The 21,608-nt window shown below is 38.6% G+C and overlaps 2 protein-coding genes and 1 pseudogene across 2 annotated transcripts; 2 read left to right on the forward strand and 1 right to left on the reverse strand.

Annotated features, from left to right (window-relative positions):
- The first annotated feature begins 2,925 nt into the window (after window positions 1–2,925).
- On the forward strand, window positions 2,926–15,573 carry LOC116187267 (annotated as a pseudogene).
- Window positions 15,574–15,925: 352 nt separating this feature from the next.
- On the reverse strand, window positions 15,926–19,907 carry LOC116187363 (ETO1-like protein 1). The gene is given in 5 exon segments (XM_031516021.1): window positions 15,926–16,433; window positions 17,213–17,522; window positions 18,470–18,696; window positions 18,699–18,760; window positions 19,416–19,907. Coding segments are annotated over 5 exon segments (1,284 nt in total). The 5' UTR covers window positions 19,880–19,907; the 3' UTR covers window positions 15,926–16,212.
- LOC116187364 lies at window positions 19,896–20,945 on the forward strand. Its single transcript, XM_031516022.1, has 3 exons — window positions 19,896–20,024; window positions 20,113–20,253; window positions 20,332–20,945. Exons 2-3 carry the CDS (start codon window positions 20,152–20,154, stop codon window positions 20,620–20,622), a joined length of 393 nt encoding a protein of 130 aa, XP_031371882.1. The 5' UTR covers window positions 19,896–20,024; window positions 20,113–20,151; the 3' UTR covers window positions 20,623–20,945.
- Window positions 20,946–21,608: the final 663 nt, after the last annotated feature.

Here is a 21,608-nt window from a genome sequence, read left to right on the forward strand (position 1 = left end):
GAAAGTTGGCTTTATTGATGCTCAAATAAAATTGTGAGCGTGTCTGCTTCGCTCCGAGATACACATCACACTCCTTATTACCATTTTCTTTTAAACTCAAGTTAATACCATGTAGCTTTACTGTGCATGATGGATGACCAAGCCTCTAGTGCCAGATGTCCGCGAACTCGTCCATGATTGCCTGACACGTAAGTGGAGTAGTAGCCGCACACCACAAATAGTAGACCACCCCCCCGGAAGTTCACCCAGTCCAAGCTTCTTCCTTGAGGTGCGGTCCCTAATTAGACACGAATTTGAGCAAAAGGTCACGCAACAATCCATCTCCATCGATAATTTTGAAATTGAAATTAAATTTCAATTGAAAGTGAGCACATAGTGGACTTCAAAAAGCTTGATAGAGTCAGCAGTTGTCACTTTTCTGATTCGGGTGGTCTGCATTTTACCCCCATTAGGAATGTAAACGGGTGCACCGCCTTTAATTGGAAGAGACTCCAAAAAATTCTCAAGATGTCTTGTCATGTGTCTCGAAGCTCCAGTGTCTAATATCCATTCATTCTCCAAATTCACAAAAGCAAAGTCGTTATCGATAAGTCTATCAGGATCGGTTGTGTCTGGTGTGAGCATACTCAGCAATTTCTGAAATTGATCATCAGATAGGGCCTCCAAACATTTAGCCTGTGTCTCACTTCCTTTTGTAGTCTGGGCTGCATTTGCGCGATCTGGACATCATTGATGCTAGGCTTTCACTCGTAGCCCCACCTTGCTTCCACTGGCCCTGCCCTGGTCCCTTGCTTCTAGTGGGCTTCCTTCCCTTGCCCCAATCCGTTGGATAGCGGTTAAAGGCCCAACAATTGCTCTTCCCGTGGCCTGGCTTGCCAAATGTTCATAGATAAGTCTGCCTTGAGATGTGTACTGCTATTTCCCGAAACCACTAGAACTAGCATCGTTCGATGAACTGCCCCCTTTTGCGAGAAAAACTGCTGCTTCCGATTCTGATTATGTGATCATGTGACGGGGCTTTGATGTTCCTCGTGCACAACCACTTGATAAATCTTGTTCAAGTTTGAAATCGGCTCAATACGAAGTATGTTGGACCAAACTGAGTTGAATGCGAAGGTGAGTCCCGTGAGAAATTGGAATGCCTTCTTCGTCTCCCACTAAGCCATGATCTTGCCATTTGCTCCACAGCTACAGCTCAGGTTCTTGAGATAAAACTCGAGTTCATCTCACAACGATTTCATCTTGGCATAATAGTCTCGCACACTGCCCTTCTTGCTGAGTAGATATATCTTGGACTTAATATGGTAAATCCGAGTTTGGTTCCCTTGTGAATACCTCTCCTTGAGATTAACCCACAAATTCTTTGCATCCACGACTGTAAACTAGAGCTCTTTCTCCATCGTATTGAACATCCATGCTATGAGCGTGGAGTTGCAAATCTTCCACCTTTCTCGCATAAGATCATCCTCCTCTAGCTTCTGGGGTGTCCCATCGATGAAGGGTAATTTGCCTTTTGCCATTAACGTAGTCAGCATGGCGTGTGACCACGTCAAGTAATTGTCGCCGTTTAGGTTGCATACGATTATCACATTGCATGGGCCATCTGACGATGTGAGCTGATACACCACTGGAATTTCAGCCCTCCTGATCAAGCCATGTCCTTTCTCAATGGTCTTTAGAAATTAGATCCCTTCCTCGGGCTCTTCTCAAAATCACTAACATTCGACATCTTACTCTCATAATTCAATTACAGAGAGAATTTGATTGGTCCCACGTTCTGATACCATAATAAGTTTGGAACATTCAAGCTCAAATTACATTATGAATGTAGGACAATTAAATAGGTCGTAGAGCATTACAAGAAAGGAAACAAATAAACTGCGATATTTTAGGACGACTATCTGAGGGTATCAGTTATACTAAATACTCAATATACAAAAACCCCCTATCATACAACTGTCCAATCCATAATAGCAATGGATTTCAAATTCCAAACAAATTTGACTTTTACAAGTAATTGAATTAATTTTGAGAGTGAAATGATTTTATTTTGAAGTAGAGTTTGCTCTTATCATCCGCTTAATAGAGAGGAAGAGGATGATAATTTGAGGAGAAAATGGGTTTTTAGTATCCTAGCACACCAATTAATGTCCATGTGCGCCAATGGTGGGCCAGCAAGCGTGCCACATAAATGTTTAACGGGTTTTTTGGAGACACATTGACGGCTGTACTAGAATTAAAATAAAATTTAAATAACGTATCCTTATGTAATTAATTAAATAAAAATACCGTGCTAAATGAGGAAATTTGGCCAAATCACATGCTTATTTATGTTATTAACTCTTATAGATATAAAAAAAACACAGATTTTTCTTTTTCAACAATGAAACATTATGGTAGAGTTATAATTGGGACCAAATGTTGCAATTGCTAACACAATAAACCTTATGTTTTTCTATTAACAAAGCATACAATTTGATCCTAGATACACTGCTTGATAAATTAGTCCTTGAAAAATTTTTAATAATCTAATTGGTCTCTCGGTCTAAAAGGTTTAAGCAAGTTAGTCCCGACCCATTTTCACCACTTTAAATTGTAAGGAGAACAATTAGTCTACTAAAAATCTTTCGAACAACAACATGGATTGGTTCAAACTATACGACACTTGTTCCTTTTAAGTAAGGTCTCTAGTTCGAGTATTGTGAATAAAAAAAATTCATACTATGAAAGTTTTACCCCTTAGTAGATCAACACAACTCGAATTATATTAATCTAAGCCCATTGGGCTTCCAGATAGCAAGGTACACGCTGAAGGAAAAAGAAAAACAAATAAAAAAACCTTTCGGGATCAATTTATCAAGCGTGGTATGTTTTTGGGACCAAATTGCAGGTCGTCATTTTTAATTAGATGAGTATTTGAGTCATAATATAAACCAGCTGCAAGCCTGCAACCGCCACCTTCTCCTCCGCCCTCCACGGCCTTTGGAGGCGCAAATTTCCCGCCATTCTCCTCTTCGATCTCATGACATGATATGGCACTCATTGAAGCCCTTCGCAGCCATTCTCTCTCTCCTCTTCGCTCACGCAGTCATCGTTGTGGTGGGGGAATCGTCGACCTGCTTGACGGTGTACCGAGAAGGCGGCGCCCCGGCGGTCTTCCAGTCGCCAAAATGCCCCCGCTGGAAGCTCTCCGGCCATGCCTCCCCTACACGCGCCTCTGCCACCGGCGCGGCAAGCTCTGCCAGGTGGCCGTGCTCCAGGGCAGCCGCAAGTACCAGGAGGATCGCATCATCTGCGCTCTCGACGTTCGCATCCCTTTCCCCAGTAAACTTCATGTTTTCACATTCTTCTTTGATTGGATGGGTAATGGGGATGTTGGTGGGATGATGTTTTGCGAAATCGAAACTAATCGGATTTAGTGTTATCAATTAATGATGAAATTTGTGCTTCATTTTAGCGCTCGAAGTTCGCAATCATGTTCAATGGCCACAACTTCATGCAATCATCGAAAACGTGCTGCTTGTTAGTACATATGAGTAATACTTTCAATATTCGGAAATGCTGCTTCATGTGTAGTCGCCATGAAAACCTTTCGAAAGACGGAGTGAAGCTGTTTGTTGCTTCTAACACTCTAAATATTAATGTTGGGGGCAGGTAGTACAGGGATTAAGGAGGTGACTGCTGGAGTAATTTTTCGATGGACATAACGGAGCAGAAGCTAGTGAGATGGCGTCTGAGCATCTGTTTGAGTATTTCATGTTGCATGCCTACTTCCTCCTGGATTCAACCTTTTCCGTCGCGTTGAAGAAATTCATGGGAAAGTTGGGGAGAAAAGGAGATATGGATGCTCTTTTTCAAGTTCTCAAGTGGCATGAAGATTTGTGTTGGCAGTATCAGGATCAAGAAGGGTGCGTTTATTAAGAAACCTATATTGCAATCAATTTTCTCCCCATGGAAAGCTTTATCCTATTCATTGCAACTTGACAATCTATGTGTCTGTCTCTTGGACAAATGACTCCCTTTCTGTCTCTTTTGTTACCCATTAGCGGTTAGTTACTGGTTCCATCTCTGCCCAATTAAATTAAACGAGAAGGTTTGTATATTTCCATGGTTTTAATTGTTGCAGGCAATCATGATTACTGCACTTTCCTAAGAATAAGATTGAAATTGACTTAGCAAACCATGATCTTTTGCACTTTTCCCATGATGTTATGCTGGCGTGGTACCACCTTGAAACCACCCCTTATAACATGATGCCACCCTACACGTACACAGAGGATAAGGGCAGATGCACGGGAAGATGGGATACTTACATTACACGTGCAGTTATGTCTGTCTAACCAGAACCTTCCAAATGATAAAACATAAAATTTTCTTAATTCGACTTGGAGTATATCAACATTTGCAAAAGAAAAATGTTGAGTGGTTTATCGTAGGACAAAATATACTTCTGCAAATAATGAGGTGTTTGTCGTTGAAGTCCTATTACCAGTAAAGGCTTGAATTTCATTATGTCAATACATGATTGGTGTATAGCTTGGCAAGGCCAACTATGTGCCTGTTTATCTTTGTTGTTTATTTGTCTTATTATCCAGTATGTGTGTCTGTAGCAATGATTCAACTGGTTATGAAGTTACATGAACGTTAACAGATGCAGTTTTAGTCTTAACACTTGTTTAATTGTCCATAGTTTTGTATGATATAACATAAGAGATTTCGCAGGGTTAAGTCCTCAAGGACAGTAGAATTTGATCATTCCTATCATTTGGAAATTCTGAAGGAAGCATTGATGAGGGCAATCCGGGATATTGATGCAAAATTTTCAAAGGCAAGTTTTGATGTATTCCACAATCATGCATATATTGTTGCAACACTTTTGGCCTGTGCTTAAGTTTTGACCACATTTTTATTTTTTTCAATTGTTTAGGAAGCGTCCAGAAGCAATCTTAATTCAGGATCCACGGCAACAGTTATACTCGTGGCAGATGGCAAAATTTTAGTTGCGAATGTTGGAGACTCAAAGGCTCTCTTATGCTCTGAAAGGTTCCAGTACCCCGCAGATGCTAGAGGTCGGAAAATTTTAATTTTTTACCTATACACATATAGCTCTTATGCATGTCTAGGTTGAAAGGCTACTCCACCTTTATAACTTCTTAACATAATAAATATTTTGCAATACTATACTCACCGGGTTATACTTACTTTTGAGTGATTTAACTAGAAATATTAGTTTATTATTCGTCATGTGTCAGTCCATGTATTCTAGTACCGATCATATATAGTCTTGCTTCAGCAGTTCTGTGACTAATTATAAAATTACTAATTGCAGCGACTTTACTAAGATTACATCGCGAGACAAGGCGGGGTGGTGCTATTATGCCAGTGAAATACAGTGAGCACTTTAAGTTGGCTAGTTTGAATGGTTTGACGCACTTTTCTGTTCAGGAGTTAACAAGAGATCATAGTCCCGATATGGATGATGAAAGGTCTCGAGTAGAAGCTGCGGGTGGTTCTGTTCTTAATTTGAGTGGTGTTCCTCGAGTCAATGGCCAACTGGCTGTTTCACGAGCCACTGGTGATGTGAAATTTAAAAGGTGAGGGAAAACATGTGGAGCTATAAAATTTGTTGATTTTATTCTCTCATACTCACTCGTGGTTGTGGTCTCCCCAAACACCTGTTTCTGATTTCTTATTCACTTTTATGAGTTTGATGACAGTTCTGGTGTAATAGCAGCACCAGAAGTTATGGATTGGCAATCCCTCAACATCAATGATAGCTATCTGGTAGCTGCATCAGATGGTGTTTTTGAAGAATTGAGCCCACAAGATGTTTGTGATATACTGTGGGAAGCATAGAGTCATGGCAACTCAAGAGTAGAGATATCTTCATCATGCTCTTACTCATTAGCTGATTGTATAGTGGAAACCCCTTTGGAAAAGGGTAGTACGGATAATATGGCTGCTGTGGTTGTGCCTCTTCAATCAAGTCTTCTATCTCTTAACATTCAACAGGGTAACTATACTGGAGGAGTTGATACAGATACCACATCTGTAGGATTAGAGTACAAAAATGGTCCGTCAGGTGATTCGCTGTGTTCTTGAACTTTACTGCATTATTCTACTATTCACCATCTCCGGAAGTTTATATAAATTAAGACATGAAGTTTGAGTTTGTCTAGATTTGTAACTTCATTGTCAAATTGGACAAATTTTCCATGCCCTCTTTCCCTGATTGACCTCATTATTATCGCATTGGAGTGATGATTCTACTCGCTTACCAATCTGTTATTCAGGATAGAAAGAGAGACAGTAGGGAATTAAAGTGGCTTAACCATATAATTGGTTATAGCCCAGTTTTTTGTAATAAGACCTTTGTAACAGATTCCAGAATATAACTAGACCCACTAACTATGACACATATTTTCTAACATGATAAATAACAGTGTTTGCAAAATCAGATTCTTATGATGGTTAGTTGTTCTCTGCCCTAGTTATGCAATCTTTGAGATAAATAATGCTATATTGTATGGAAATGTATTATTTTGCCTATTGTCAAAGGAAAATGCTGCAATTACTAAAATGTCTTGCTAGTACTTGAAGCAGCTATATCTACTGACTTGGATTGTAGATGATGAATGATACAAGGCTGCAGTTGTTTTGTCTCCATGCAATTGTGTATGTACTTTAAATTTTGTAAGTTTCATCACAAATGGCTTTTCTAAAGTTAAATAACTGTTCAGGTAAGGGCCTGTCTTCTGATATTATCGGCTTGGAGCACTTTCATCCTCATTCAATGAAGTTTGGCAGGTTGATGGTAAGCTTTTGATTTTCAGATGCAGTTATATTTGCTAATCAGTTGCAAATCTTTACTCTTGATAATTGAAAGTTAAATTGTTGGAATTTTTTTTTTAAAGTACAGTGTTGGTTTATAGCTTAAAGAAACATCACTTACATCCTTTTAGATCTTATTTTTGTCTTCCCATGTGAATTGTGACCACATCTGATTTCCAACAACTACCAGGATTTGATTAATTATAAGATGCATAAACTACTTTGATAATGCAGTTGTAGTGTTATAAGCCTTTTTATGAACATACACGTATAGTGCATGGACGTGTAGCTTAGTTTCAGCAGGAAAAGAATAAGCATTACATGCACATTCTCATTTTCTTTGGTGTGCTCTCGATCCTACAGCTTCCTTTATATTCTCTTTTATGTTTAAAGACATCAAAGCATTTCCTTTTATTGGAAGAATACAAACGGAACCGCGGTGTCATTGAGTAGCATGCAATCAGTCTTTAGAAAAGTAATGCAAAATAATCTTGATGTTACTTGGATGAATTGGATTCAGTAGCCTTTCGATCATCTCAAATCTGATTTATTTAAAAGCGTGAAAGTTTTCATATATTTGAATGTCTTGACCTGAAGACTAGGGGAGTGTAGTCAATTTGGTCATCCTGATCGGTAGTTCGGAGATAATAGTTCAGTATCCCTGAAGTCGTTGCAGTTTAAAATATTTTCTGCTTCATATAAGCAATCAATGGCAGCACTTTTGAAGCTTCTTATCTATGACAGGTTGAACCCAAGCATGGAAGTTTTTGCTGTTTTTATTTAGCTGAGCCACTTAGTGAAGATATGTATGATATGTTGGAAGCTCCTATTCATGATTGGAAGGAGCCTGTATATGGCCTGCCTCTGGCTCTTCCTGAAGCCCTCAACCAACAGTGCGGTATTTTAAGTTTATAAACATAGTTTAAAGGTACTAAAACTCTGTTTCGAAGCATGACTTGCACCATCCTTTTGTTCTGATGTGGCTATATATATTAATTTTATAATTGCTCACCGGGCATCAAAATTTTTGTTAGTGCCATATCATCTGGTTAAACTGAAAATATTACCAAACGATTTTCTGAAATAGAAAAAAAAGGAAAAAAGGACCTGGCTAATGGAGAGGGAGAGAGCTAAGCCTTGGTTGCTTACAATGCTGTCCTGTAACCAGAGTAGGTGCTAGGGTGGCCAGCAATGCTGTTCTGTAACCAAAGTAGGTGTTAGGGTGGCCAGCAACACCCTGTCGGGGACCATCATGCCGCTATACCTCCATTTGTCCCTTTGCTCTCACTCTCTTCCCCATTTTTGTGTCACTCTATCCACCCCCTTCTCTCTGTTGTCTACCAGATGAGATGCCTGGTTATTGTCGGCCTTCATTAAATACCTGTGTTTGCATGGGAAGACAAGCATGACTTGGGCCTGATGGTGTGAGGGAGATGGGCTATATACATGTAAGAAATAATTCTCATTGTAATTTTTTTGAAAACTACAGCCAGATCATTGGCACTAATAAGAATTTTGATGCTCGGTAAAACTAAATAAATATTGTCATGGCTGCATTAAAGAGGAGTGGTGAATATCTATTTTGAAACACATTCTCAGTGTCTTTTAGGTAAATTATAAAGGGTGTTGGTTTAACCTAAAGGATAATTTTTCAAAAGAAAGTCTTTATTCTGCATCTCTAGAAATAGGCGTGCTAGTTTGTCATAGTACGGTTACTTCCATGTCACTTACTTTCCAGTGGAATACCCTTAGGGAATATTTGTATGGTTAACCCGTCCTGTATAAACTTTTTTGCTTTCTAAGGTTAAAGCAATCTATCCAATGTCTTAATATCCCACTGTACTTGTGTTGTTTTACTACCACGATGGTGATGTGTATTGTTCATTTAGAACAGATGAATATGCTTTAGTGGAGATGCAGTTACTATTTTTAAAAGTAAAAGTTATTTGTCAAGATAATTGTAAGCTTGTTTTCATTTTTTTTTTTCCAATGTCATTTCAGCAAAATAGCTGTGTTTTTGACAAGGGCCCTGAGGGCTCTCATTAAGTTTAACCTTTATTTATAGCTCCACTTGGTCCTCCCCCGGCCCCAACCCCCCCCCCCCCCCCCCCCCCCCCCCCCTCTCTCAGTCTCACAGTTGTACTCTATTTATGTGAATAATATTGGTATATCGTCTCAGGTGGACCTGTGAATATCTATACCAACCAAAATTTATGCATGTACTTTGGGATGACCATTGAGCAAAAGGAAGGTCAATGCACAATTTCAGAAGGCTTTGCGAGGGTCCTTGCTTTGTTGGAATCAATTTCATTGCATGATTCTAATTCAAATTATGGAACATTTGAGCATGGGATCCCTGATTCTAGGTAAATGTTCTAATATTTTGATGTTTATGATGAAAGTATTTAGTTCTAGTTCTCTTTGATAAATCTATGTCATTCTTGCTATCTGCTGAGAATAAAACAGCTTAATATTCACATGTACTAGGTAAATGTTTTTTTTTTTATCTTCAATTTTATGATCAAAATAATATATCTTGTAGTTCTGCTTTAATACCAGCATAGCAAGGAGTCATTTGTTTACAAAATATTATTGGACTATGGAAACAGTTGGGTAATTCTGGTAGATTATAAAATATTATTAAGAAGGGAAAAAATGAATTTCTTTAGTATTTTGTGTGATCACTTAGAGCAAGCTTTGTGGTTCTTGGACTTTCGTATCAGGTATGTACTGAAGAAAAGGTTTGGCCGTGGTTCATACGGTGAAGTATGGCTGGCTGTTCACTGGAACTGTTGTCAAGCAAGCAATTCATGGCAAAGGATAAATTGTTCGTGCACTAACTGTAGTTCTGGAGCTGATGCCAATTTGTTCATTTTGAAGCGGCTAATGGTAGTCATTTTCCTTGCTCTTGGTCTGCATTACATGAACTCTAATTTTTCCAAAATCTAAGTCATTGTTAATGTCTGGAGTTTTATTGCACTGCAGCTTTGTTCATATAAAGTGGTCCTGGCTTTTGGTTTTGAATGTCCAAATGGGCTTTCTTCTTCATATATCAGATTCATGTGGATTTATGCACCACTGAACAACACTCAGCTTTCTACTGCCAAAGTGCTCCGCTTATCAGCAATTTTTATGTTAATAAATACCAACAAAAAATCTACCATTCAATTCATGGTTGATGAGACTTTCACGTTAATAAGCTGACAAGGGTGTTTTCCAAATGCACATTTGAGGACCACGAATTATTTGATCAGGAATAAAATATTTGTTTTGCTGATGGTGAATTGGCTTTTAAGACGTGCCCTTTTATTTTTTATTTTGATTTTGATGACAATCATCAAAGTTTTATTTTACTTCGGAATTTTGATAGACCAAGTTCACAAACAGGTGGAAAGGGGTCATGCTGTGTACTTGAGTGGTCTACGGGAGAAGTACTTTGGTGAAATTTTCTTAAATGCTTCTTCAACCTTGGGTGATCAGCTGTCAGCGGACGATTCATTTTTAAAAGACAAAAGATCAAATTTCGTAGAAGAGTTGGGAACTAATGGATCTGCGTTCCATGATATGCAAAACAAGGAGAATTTTGGTCATGGTTTTGGTCTGATGACGTCCCATAAAGAAGGATTGGAACATATTGCAAGATATGTGGAATCTTTTGAATCAAAATCTATTGATATATGGCTGGTTTTCCGTCATGAAGGCGTGTCCTTATCGAAGCTTATATACACAACTGAACAAGTGGGAGATAAGGAGGAAGGTGAACAGGTTAAACATTCCCAGGTGTTATACCCATCGAAATGGTGGAAGTGGCTGAAAACAACAAAAGCTGGGAAAGAGGAGATGCGCAATCTCATATGGCTGCTGGTATGTTTATCTTTCTTTGCCTGACCTTTCTATTGTAGTCTTGAATAAAGTTTTCCACTTAGATCTTGTCACCATCCTTTAGTGTTTGAACTGAGATGGCTAGGTCAAGAATGTGATATGTAATTATGTAGTAGTTAAAAGTTTTCAGCAGTTTGATGTTTGTACTGCACTAAATAGTTGCTGCACATGAAAATTTCGCTGGAGAAAGTTGAGCTTGTTTCTACCTTTATTTGATATATAACTCATTGTGTGTTGTCTCTTCTCTCCACTACCTCTTGGTCAGCTCCTGGCGCTCAAATCTTGTCATGACCGTAATATCACTCACAGGGATATTAAGCCTGGCAAGGAAATGTATCCTGTAATGCTCTATGTCACTGTGAATAGTTTTAAGTCAAAGATTTTCTATAAATGCATAAATCTGGTTGTTCTGTTTCAAGCATGATTGAGCTACAGAAAATAATCAAATAGACCCAAGTTATATGTTTAGTTTTTCTCGTTATCGAGATGCCTAGCATAATCCAAAACTGGAGTACTAAAGGATGGTTTTGTAAAATGTCCTGTATGCTTTACGTGTTGAAGGTTTCAATTGTTTATCCTCGTCAAGATCTTCCTGTTCTCTGAATAAATTAGAGGACTTTTTTGCAATGTTAAACCTCAAGTCGTGGATAGTAGCCAATATTCTTTGTAGATGTGTTGTAGTTCTTCCTTTCCGTCAAATCAATGGGTGAAAAAATGAGCTTTCCATCGTATTTTTTCCTGAGAGGTCTGTCATATCCTAATTTGTGGTGAATGATGCTCAAGAAGTGTGGTTCTGTAGTAACTCTTTAAGTGTGATTCTCTGAAGCATTATGTAAGAAGCTAAACAGGAAATTCATTCTTTCAATCATTGAAACAAGACCCCCCCTTTGTTCTCTCTCTCTCTCTCTCTCTCTCTCTTTTAAGGTCTTAATATCTCTTTCTGCAATATTGAATAGGTCCTTGTTGAATGATTTGAAAATCAGACCTAACACTGAAGTTACTGATTGCGAGTTTCTGTTCACAGATCAGTACAACAATCATTTATTTAGTGTTATGCTGAACCACATTTGCTCATTTTCCTTGCACTATATTGATAAGTATCATTTGGCATTTGCAACTATTTTAGTGCAATTTTCTGCTGGTCAAATTGCAGTGCTCCTCCTGTGGTCATTCACTAACTCTGTACTGCATGACACTTTTTGTTCGTCTTTACATTTCCCATCAGTTTATTCAATGATCATCAAGGAGCTAAATGCATGGACGTGTTTAGTTCTTTGGATTTTTTTTTTTAAATAATAACCTTGATTTTGCAGAGAATATGGTGATATGTTTCGAAGATCAGGAAACAGGCAGATGCATGAGAGAAGGTCCAAGTCAGGACAAGAATTATACCACCAAAATGTGTGTACAGGATTCATGTTGTTGTCCTTTAAGAACCGTATTGCCAATTATTAGATTTCACTTTATTTATGATTGCGGCATTCTGATTGATTGCATGTTGATCTGTTAGATTTTAAACCATTGGATTCCGGAGAACCTCTCACTTAATCTGAACTTGTTCATAACTTTGGTGTAGGTATTTGCTTCTGCTGCTCTCTTAGGGCCATTTATAGTAGACTACAAACACCGCGGACATTATATTTCAGTTATGGTATTTGTTTTACTCGATGATTGTGTTTTAAGGTCCAGTGTACATAAATGCTTATTTACCATGCTGGTAGAATCTGTTTTCTAGTTGCGCAACCTTTTCTTATTTTATTCAGCTTTGGCGTATCACTTTTGAAGAACATATAAGGCTTGGCTACTCTACTTAAAATTGCCCTAATTGTTTTTTCCTCGCATTTTTAGGAGGATTATCGACTTTGGCAGTGCAATAGATGAATTTACACTAAAGCATTTGTATGGGTCTAGTGGCCCTTCAAGGTACCTACATCAATGCTGTTTCCTTCCGTACTGGGTTGTTGGATTGTGTAGTTATATAAAAATCAGTGCTTGTTTGCTTTCTCAACTATCTTCTTCCTTTTCCAGAGCTGAACAAACTTCAGAATATGCACCTCCTGAAGCTTTGCTCAATACTACTTGGTATCAAGGGCCAACAAGCATCACCTTGAAGTATGTGATTCTTTTGCTGATGGCTTTTCTGGATAGTAGTAGATGCCCACGCATGTATACATGTGGGTATAGATCATCTATTATTCTATCATATTTATTCTTAACACCGACTAGTCACTGTTCCTTAGATACTAACTAAATATTACTTTTGTAGTTCAAATTATTGTTAGACTTGACTACTGACTGTAGAAAAGAGCCAGGAGCTGGCGCCGGATTATGTTGAAAATAATAACAGCGAAATTGTAGCTAAGTATTAGGTTTCTAAGAAATTATATATTCTGTAAAAGATCAAATCTGTTCATTCCACTGTATTGCATATTCGAATCATTCACTAATATAATTAAAAGATCCAATTAAGAAAGAAAAATGATATTATAGGAAAAAGAAAGACCTAGCTATGAATTTATGAAAATACAGAAAAATTCGTGGATATGTTTTTCATGTGAAAAATATATTTTTCAGTCAATAGAAGCAAATCATATTAGATTTGCAATCATCACTCTTGAATTTGTTACTCTAAAACTTATTTTTGAGTGAGGTATTTATTGTTCATACTCTCAAGTTTCGTCTCTAACCTATTCTTGATTTATCTTTTTTATGCAACTTTGGTATTCCTTTTATTGGCAATTCCATATGTTGTTACAATCGTTAGCTAATTTGCTGCTCATCATAAATAGGTATGACTTGTGGAGTGTTGGTATCGTGATCTAGGAATTGATTTTGGGTTCACCAAATATTTTCCAGATAAGTCCTTTAACAGCTGCCTTGCTAGATAGGCGTCTTGAGGGTTGGGATGAAGGTTTAAAGGAACTTGCATACAGGTTCTTGTTTCTTCTCTCATTTTACTCCATCCTCTAAGGAAAACTCAAAATTTGTCTGTAAAGTAGTGATTAGTTCTAAATACTGTCTTGGTTTTGAAATGTAATATCCAGTACGCAGTGTAAATTAAACCGTTAATTTTCATTGGTTAGTGCCATCTTCTATCCAACAAAAGCAGAAGCCACAACCAACATAGGTGGAATGTTGTCCAATTTGGGACAGGAGCCTATATTTTGTTGCCTTTTGTCATGCTGTTCTGACTATTCTTTAACTATGCTAGGCTTCGGTCATTCATGGAAATGTGCATCTTGAACCCGGGAAGTTCCTCCAAACATCGTTTTGGTGCGACGATATATGGTGTAAGTTTACTATCTTCTGTTTATCCAATCCATAAACTCTTTGCTATCTACAGCATGTTAAAGATTATCGTTATTATTTTCCTTTTGATTCATTTGCTCTTTTTTTTTTTTGTTGGGGGGGGGGGGGGGGGAGCAGAGAATATGCTTTGCTGATGCATGTCGCTAGTGCTACTACTATCTCCACTATTAATGAAATGAATGAGAGAATTTAAAGGTCAATTTTTTCTTTCAGAAAGGAAACGTTGTATCTTTTTATTTGTTTGGATGTTACAGAATGGAGTTTCCCCAGCATCCTGGAAATGCTCGGAAGAGTTTTTTTCTCGTCAAATAAAAAGTAGAGATCCCCTAAAACTCGGGTCAGTTTTAAGCTACTGCGTATGCCCACTGAAGCTGTAGATATCAGCATTTCTTTTTTCCAATGTCCCTGCTTAGACCAAGGTTTGTTCCTCATAATTTTCCGAACATTTGCAGTTTTCCAGATGTCTCGGCTCTGCGATTAGTGCGGCATCTCTTACTATGGGACCCAGTAAGTTCTGCAATTTCATTAACTTGATTGTTCATGCCTTGGGCTGGCCTAGCCTTTTTGTCATGTTTGCTAAGGAGAAATTGGAATAATGCATGACACAGTGGACAACCTAATATGGCAGATTTCATCTCATCACGACACATATATTATGATAATATTCTTAGTGAACTGAATTGTGACTGAAAAATATATTAAACTTTTGAGAAACTTCCGAAATCAGTTTACCACACACGAAACTTTATTAATATCTCATATAGTAAGGTACCAGTCTTTCTTTTATTAGTTATAATTTTGGGGTAACTACTGTCCATTGAGTTGACAAAATGAGGACTTACATCTTCAACTACTCTAGATTAGCTTAAGCATGGATTCTGTGTGAAACTGATGCATACTTTTGGAATTCAATGTGTAACCTAGGATGATCGACTGAGCGTTGACGAAGCCATGCAGCATCCTTATTTTGAATCTCTCTCAAGGAGGTAATTATATTAATGGTTATGGCATATGACATGCCTGGTGGATTGCCCTTGTGCCGCTGAGATTACGAGCCGCCCCATTAGCCATATTGAGCATATCAGATCAAGCAGACAAACATGAGTGGTATTGCTAGCTCAAAACTGGATCGGATGTTATGAACAGCGTGCTCCGGCCCAGCTCAAGTAAACTCTCCAGAGCGTACAAGATTCTAATGCATGCTGGTGTTTATTCTTCACTGGATCTACATCGGCCTTTTTTCAACAGCAAATCAACTTGTTGAGCAAAATTTTGCTCGAGTGCCCAATGCAAAAGGAAATGGTTTGGTCTTTCATCTCTTCAACTCTTCTGTTATACTTGTACTGTTGTACACAATCACGCGATGCCTTCGTTGTCTTTGCTCTCCACATTAGTTGTTTTCTCAAATAGGGAAAGGCATCATTCAGGATATAGAAATACGATACTTCTGCAGCACAATGTTTCTGCTTGTACAGACGTGTAAAGATTTTCGAAATAGAATTTCTTTGTTTCCTTCCATGCCGTGCGCCAACATGATTGCTGGCTTCTCAATTTTTATCTCTTGCAATGTCAAAACGTTTTTCGTGCATCCAGCATTTGATACGACAATGTGATCAGGGAATGACACAGCATGACATAGATATGCATCATCAAGTTTGTGCAGGAATCGCTCATAACCATTTATGATTCGAGAATTCATAGCAGAAAGCTCTCTGTTTTGAGAAAGTGAGCCATTCCGAGTCTGGTTAAGAGGGAATAGAAAAAAATTAAAACTGAAAGTCCTCAAGCAAGGAATTGAAAGTCCTCAAGCAAGGAATTGTTTACCCTTGCAAACATATAACAAGGACAATGCTTGCATGCCAAGGCAAGCAAAATAAAAGAATAAAAATGCAAAGATAAAACATCTTTTAAGCAATTTTCATATCATCATACTTCAATATAACATTGGCAAAAACAGTGTAACAGGACCGATACCTGAAATTAAATTATCGGAAGAAAAATAAATATTACAAGGCCAAAAAAAAAAAAGAAGAAGCCAGGATGGCATGGTCCCGTAGACGACAATAATAAATGCACAAGCCTACTATACTATATAAACTTCAAAAAGGAAAAGAGAATCAATTTTTCTTTGCAAGGGTGTCCCTCTTCTTTCTTTCCTTTTACCTTTCTGCCTTTCTCAGGCCAGAGATTTTACGGCTCATGGCTGTTTACCCTACTGTGCAGCTCGAGCATCTCTTGGTGGTAAGGGTCCACGCAGAGAGCTGCTTGGCAGTCTCTTAGGGCTCCCAAAACGTCGCCAATGTGCTCATGGAATGCTGCCCGCAAGTTGAGAAGGTGGAGGTCCGCCTTGAACGCGATTGCCCGTGATAATTCCGCAATCGCCTCCTTCTCCTTGTGGTTGTCCATTAACACTGCCCAAAGCACAAAGAGTTCAGGTGAAGCTAAAGAACAGATCGTTCCTATATGTGTTTTCTCACGATAATCCCTTGACAGACCCGCTCTCAGGATTCATTAGAAATTCGATTAGTTCCAGGAAGCTGCCTGGTTACCATTCTATTCTGCATTTCCATTCCTCACCCAAAACTTATTGCAAAACCACCACTGATATTGCCAATAATTTTCAGAATAGCCGCTCCAAGTCCCTCAAGCCTCTCAGTGGGGGGGAGATTAGCCTCCCTGAGAAGGCGTTCTCCCTGAGACAATCCCTGGCCTGATAAGGCCAAGCTCAGTCTAGGCTGAGATGAGTTAGACGCCTCCCTTGACGATAAGTGTGGAAGTAGGGGCTATTTTTAAAATTATGGAAATATCACAAGAGATCCTCTAATCTTTGAAGATATTGGAAACGGAAAAGTGGAGCAATTATTTTGGAAGCAAACCCCTTTATGGTCACCTCAAGTAACCATTCCTGGTAGGACCATAAACAGTTAGGTCAGCTGAAGATAACGTGATCTGACCCTTGGATCACTTGGTCATTTTAAGTGAGCATAGGATTTTCTGATGGAAGCAAGGCAACCGTATCCACAAGCAATGCATCAAACGAAATTAGCATGTCTAACAATAATGCTCTTTGTTATTTCATCTTTTGTAGCTGATTTTAGAGCTAACTGGTCAACTTTCAGCTCCAAACACCCCAAACTATTTTAAGCGACCGTATATTGCCAAAAGAAAGGTGTGGAAGAATTGGTCTAACCTGCAGCCCTGTATCTGTAGGGGTAAACCCGAAGCGGGTCCAACTTCGTTACCATCTCAAGATCCGCCTTAGTGAGCTCACGTTCACAGTACTCTGATCTCTTCTTATATGCAGAGGCATTATTCCATGCCTTCTCAATCAATTTGGTCATCTCCTCATAAGCTGCGGCCTTCTCGTTCCAGAGGTAATGCACTCGAGCGAGGCCCTGGTGGGCCCTAGTGCAACGGATCTAGAGGGCATTGATGTAACAATCAGTGGCTAATTCTAGTTTCCTGCAGTCAACATAGATGCTCCCGAGATTGTTCAACGCCTGAAAATGGTATAGCATGCATTTGAGATCAGTCGATAGTCAAATCTCTCTCTCTTTACCACTAAAAGTTCATTTAAAACATGACCTATATCAAACTTATTCTCCAGAACTAACAAAATAAGACAGTTGCAAAGTACTATGGCAATCTCATCTCTATTATCAGATGCACTCGCTGATCAATATCAGATAATTTTTTGCCGCATGGAAGTAGCGGCTTACTTCTGATTAGTCCCAAGTCAAGATTAATACTGGTAACAGACAGCAGAGGAAATCTCTAAATTCAATACTTAAAGCGGAAGTGATATCCCATGGACCAAATAAAGTTCAAGCAGTCCTGCCATGTAATCTAGAAAATCTCATCAGAGGGATACCCATATGTAACGACTGATTGATGGAATCGGTGAATAAATCAAATGTAAGAGAAGCTGCTAAAATAGTAAATGTATATTGCAAGGATTGTGGTTGACATACTTGGAAGGTTGGGGCAAAGCTTAATAGCAGCAAAGACAGTGAAACGGCGACAAGCATAAATCGGTGAACTTGAAACTGCAATAAGCGGTAGGAATGGTTGTCTATGGGAGTATAACTGATAATCAAGAACTTCCTCTTCTGATCTTCAGATGTACAGTTAAATTAGAAACTTCATTTATGCTCGATAGCAATGAAAGTAAGCAAAATGGTTGCTTTCAATAAGAAGGCAAATGAAGAAAAGAGGTGGTTTTCTCATCCATTACTAGAACTATTGCAACAATCAGAAGTTTGAAAAAGAAGAAATGCATTAATTACCAAGACAAAAGAAAGGAAAAGGAATTAAATCTATCCACCACCACTTAAAAAGTCCAAACTTCAAGAGAAACCATCTAATGTGGCAGAAGATACTTCAGTTACAGGTCAATTCCATAACCAAAATGAAAGGCATGATGAGCTGAATGAAAAAGAGGGCATACCTGACCCTTACGAAGCCTATCAGAGGGACACTTAAGGGTATCTTCAAGTAGTGAGACAACAGTTGACGAACAAGATGGATCCCGACTAGAATCTGCCAAAGCAAAGGCCTTCAAGAAGAACGCCTCAAATGATCTCTTAATTTTTATGTAATCCTCTGCTTTCTGAAGGCCTTCCTCACAGTGCCCTGTGTCATATAATATCCAACCCTCATAGATTAGGCATTCGTTTCATCACTTGCATGCTGGCGAGCTAATTGTAAGCTTCTCATTGCTGCCTCAGGACAGTTCAACCCAGCATAGGACAATCCAAAGCTTACGTGATGACTAAGAAATAATATAGAAGAAATCTGCTAATAATAAACTTTTCAACTCCATACAGGCTAAGCATGAGGGTTAAAGCTAAAAATAGCTGTACTTTGATTAATGTGTCTACTTTGACCGAAAAAGAATGTTAATTTTCCAGTCATATATCAGAGAAAATTATGATGCAGAAGAAGATTGAATGAGACGTACTAATAAATGAAAATATGTCCTGCCATAGAAAGATAGATTAATCTTCACATTATAGATAGTCAATTTTTCTATTTTTTGCATTAAAAGAACTGGCCAAAAAACCCCTTTTACCATTACTTTCAGAAAACAATAATTGATTAATGATTTGCATGCTTTCATCAAAACAGCTTGTTAAATGCAATCCAGCACGTACTACCTTATTTTTTGGTTATTAAATGAAAAGAAACCATGAAATAGCGACAGCTTTCTACAATAAAAGGGAAGGAATACCAGCAAACATTTGATTGGCAAATTTGGGATTGGCTTCCCTAGGCTAACTCCCTTCTCCAATATCATTAATGTTTTAATGTAAAAGTGCAACGTATGTACTTCCAATATCAAGTTTAACGATTCACCTAATAAAATAAAAAAAAAAGGTCAACGTGATATTTACCTCAGAAGAAGTAAAGACTGTCTGAAGTACAAGACACCTTTCGGCGCATCGGACTCAGCAAGCATCTGGTAGATAACAGACAGAGAACTGATATCATCCTCTGAAGACCACCGGTCATACAATTGCATCCAACAGTCGGCTGTCATCCAGTTCTCAACGTGCTCCCTCACAAGCGTCCTAAGCTGGAAAGCTGCCACACGTCCGGTGAACATCCTGTAGTCTGGGGACAGAGTGAGGATCACCTGTACATCGCAAATTGCTGATTGATCGTCCTCGAGGACAAGGTAGAAGCAGAAACGTAGCTCAAGGCACTCTAGAGCAAGCTTAAACCCTAGGACTCGATTGATCTCCGAGGGTGCACCCTGAACATCTTGCTTCCTCATCGAGGAAGCAGCCCTGTACATGTAAGGGTATGTGAGCGTAGGATCCAGTTTAGTCACACTCCCAAGGTCTTCCCACTGCATATTGGGAGTCACCACAGAGCTAGTTGAGGCCAAGCTACTACTGAGTTTTAGAAGCGTTGCAGATTGAGAAGTAGCCCAGGGAAACAAGCTCCTGCGGGTCTTCTCTAATGTGAAGGAATTAACTCTATCTTACCCGATTCTAGAGGCAAGCTCCTTTTTGTACATTTTCCGTCTCTAGCTGTGATCTCATGTTGTTTCTATCTCCGAGGTTCACCTTTTTGCTCCATCCTTAGGACCTTGCCACAAGATATGAGCTTCCTCTGTTCAGTAATATGATCAAGTTCACATCGGATTTGATAAATTCTACAACTGTTAAGGGCCTTTGGGCGATACTGAGAAGATCTCCTCATCTTCAAAGCCTCTACCTTAAACTGGTAATGTACTTTCTTGACCTACTCAAGAATTTGCTTTAAGACAATGGTCATAAATGGTTTCTTTATCATGACAACTAGGGATTCAAGTACTATTCGGAAAATGGGAGAGAAGAGTTGCTGCACCAAGTGCCTTCGTGTTTCCTCACAGAGCTCACAAAGATATCTGTCAAGTTTTGCAATGGGATAAATGGTCCTGAAGAGCTCTACATGGTTGGGGTTTTCCTTGAGAAGGCTGTGGCTTTGAGAGAAATGGTTATCCAATTTCCCGAGGACTATGTGGACAAGGAGAATCAGCTGCAGAGTTTACGTAAGTTTCCCAAGGGATCAAAGGAATATCGAATTTCATTGCAACCACAATCTAGGAGTTGAGATTGGAAACCTTGGAGGATTAGTTTAGGCCATCATAATATATAGATGCAAGAGTCGAAGGGGCAATTCAACTTCTATTGGTACTTTTGTTCAACTTTTTTTGGTACTTTTGTTCAACTTTTTTTGGTACTTTTGTCAGGTATCACTTTGTTTAGTTATGTACTTTGCAAGTCTGATGTGATTTTGTCCTTAGAGGCACAACAGAGGAAATATGCAATCTAGAATCCTTTGTCTAGAAGAGGTTCTTGTACTAAACTAAGTATTGGGAAAAGAAACTGGTAAATTCTTAGGAGCTTAAATGAATGAATTCTTATGAATATTTCACACCACAATGTTTATAGATCTCATATGTGCTTGCGAAAAATAATAATCGATAGCATTGTGCATAATAAATTGTAATCACCAGGTTTCATTTGTTTTTGGGTATATCACTTTCTCGAGAAATATCAGGAAAAACAATCATTCACAAGGGAATCGATCACCAGAAGCGTAGTTTCATTTTTATGTGTTTGGAATAATATCAGAAAAATTAATTAATCTGTTTGCTTAACAAGCAGAAACGATTAACTTTTGAGACCCTAGCAATGATGTGCTAAGTGAAGCTTCAAGTTATTCATAAAAAAAAAAAAACATCAAAAAATGTGAAGCTGCAAGCTCCCTATGAAGCAATCAGATGGCTACAAGATAGCAGTTTTCACATCAAAGTACTTAAGAAACAAGTCCAAACCACAAATGGTTCTAATCTCGGCCAGATCGATACCATTAGATGTTGGCGCACTCTAGGGTTCATAAAGGGCATCGCCTTTGCCTTTCAACCGTGTCACTTCTTTATGGGTCGCTGAAAGGATCTTAAGTGACTATCATAGTAGTCACTTCATTGGGATTGGAATTCTAAACTGGCACAGCATTGTTAAACAGTCCTTACAAGCATCACGACATAACCCGGCATTAAGCTGCACCACACTCTTGGAATATTTCGATTCATC

Source organism: Punica granatum, chromosome 8, assembly GCF_007655135.1.
Source record: "Punica granatum isolate Tunisia-2019 chromosome 8, ASM765513v2, whole genome shotgun sequence".
In the NCBI taxonomy this organism is placed as follows: domain Eukaryota; kingdom Viridiplantae; phylum Streptophyta; class Magnoliopsida; order Myrtales; family Lythraceae; genus Punica; species Punica granatum.

What these genes read in the sequence shown, in the direction of transcription:
- LOC116187364 (XM_031516022.1), top strand. Translation starts at nt 20,152, where the DNA reads ATGATCAAGTTCACATCGGATTTGATAAATTCTACAACTGTTAAGGGC. An exon ending in AAAGCCTCTACCTTAAACTG is followed by an intron (nt 20,254 to 20,331) that starts GTAATGTACTTT and finishes CATGACAACTAG; the next exon opens with GGATTCAAGTACTATTCGGA.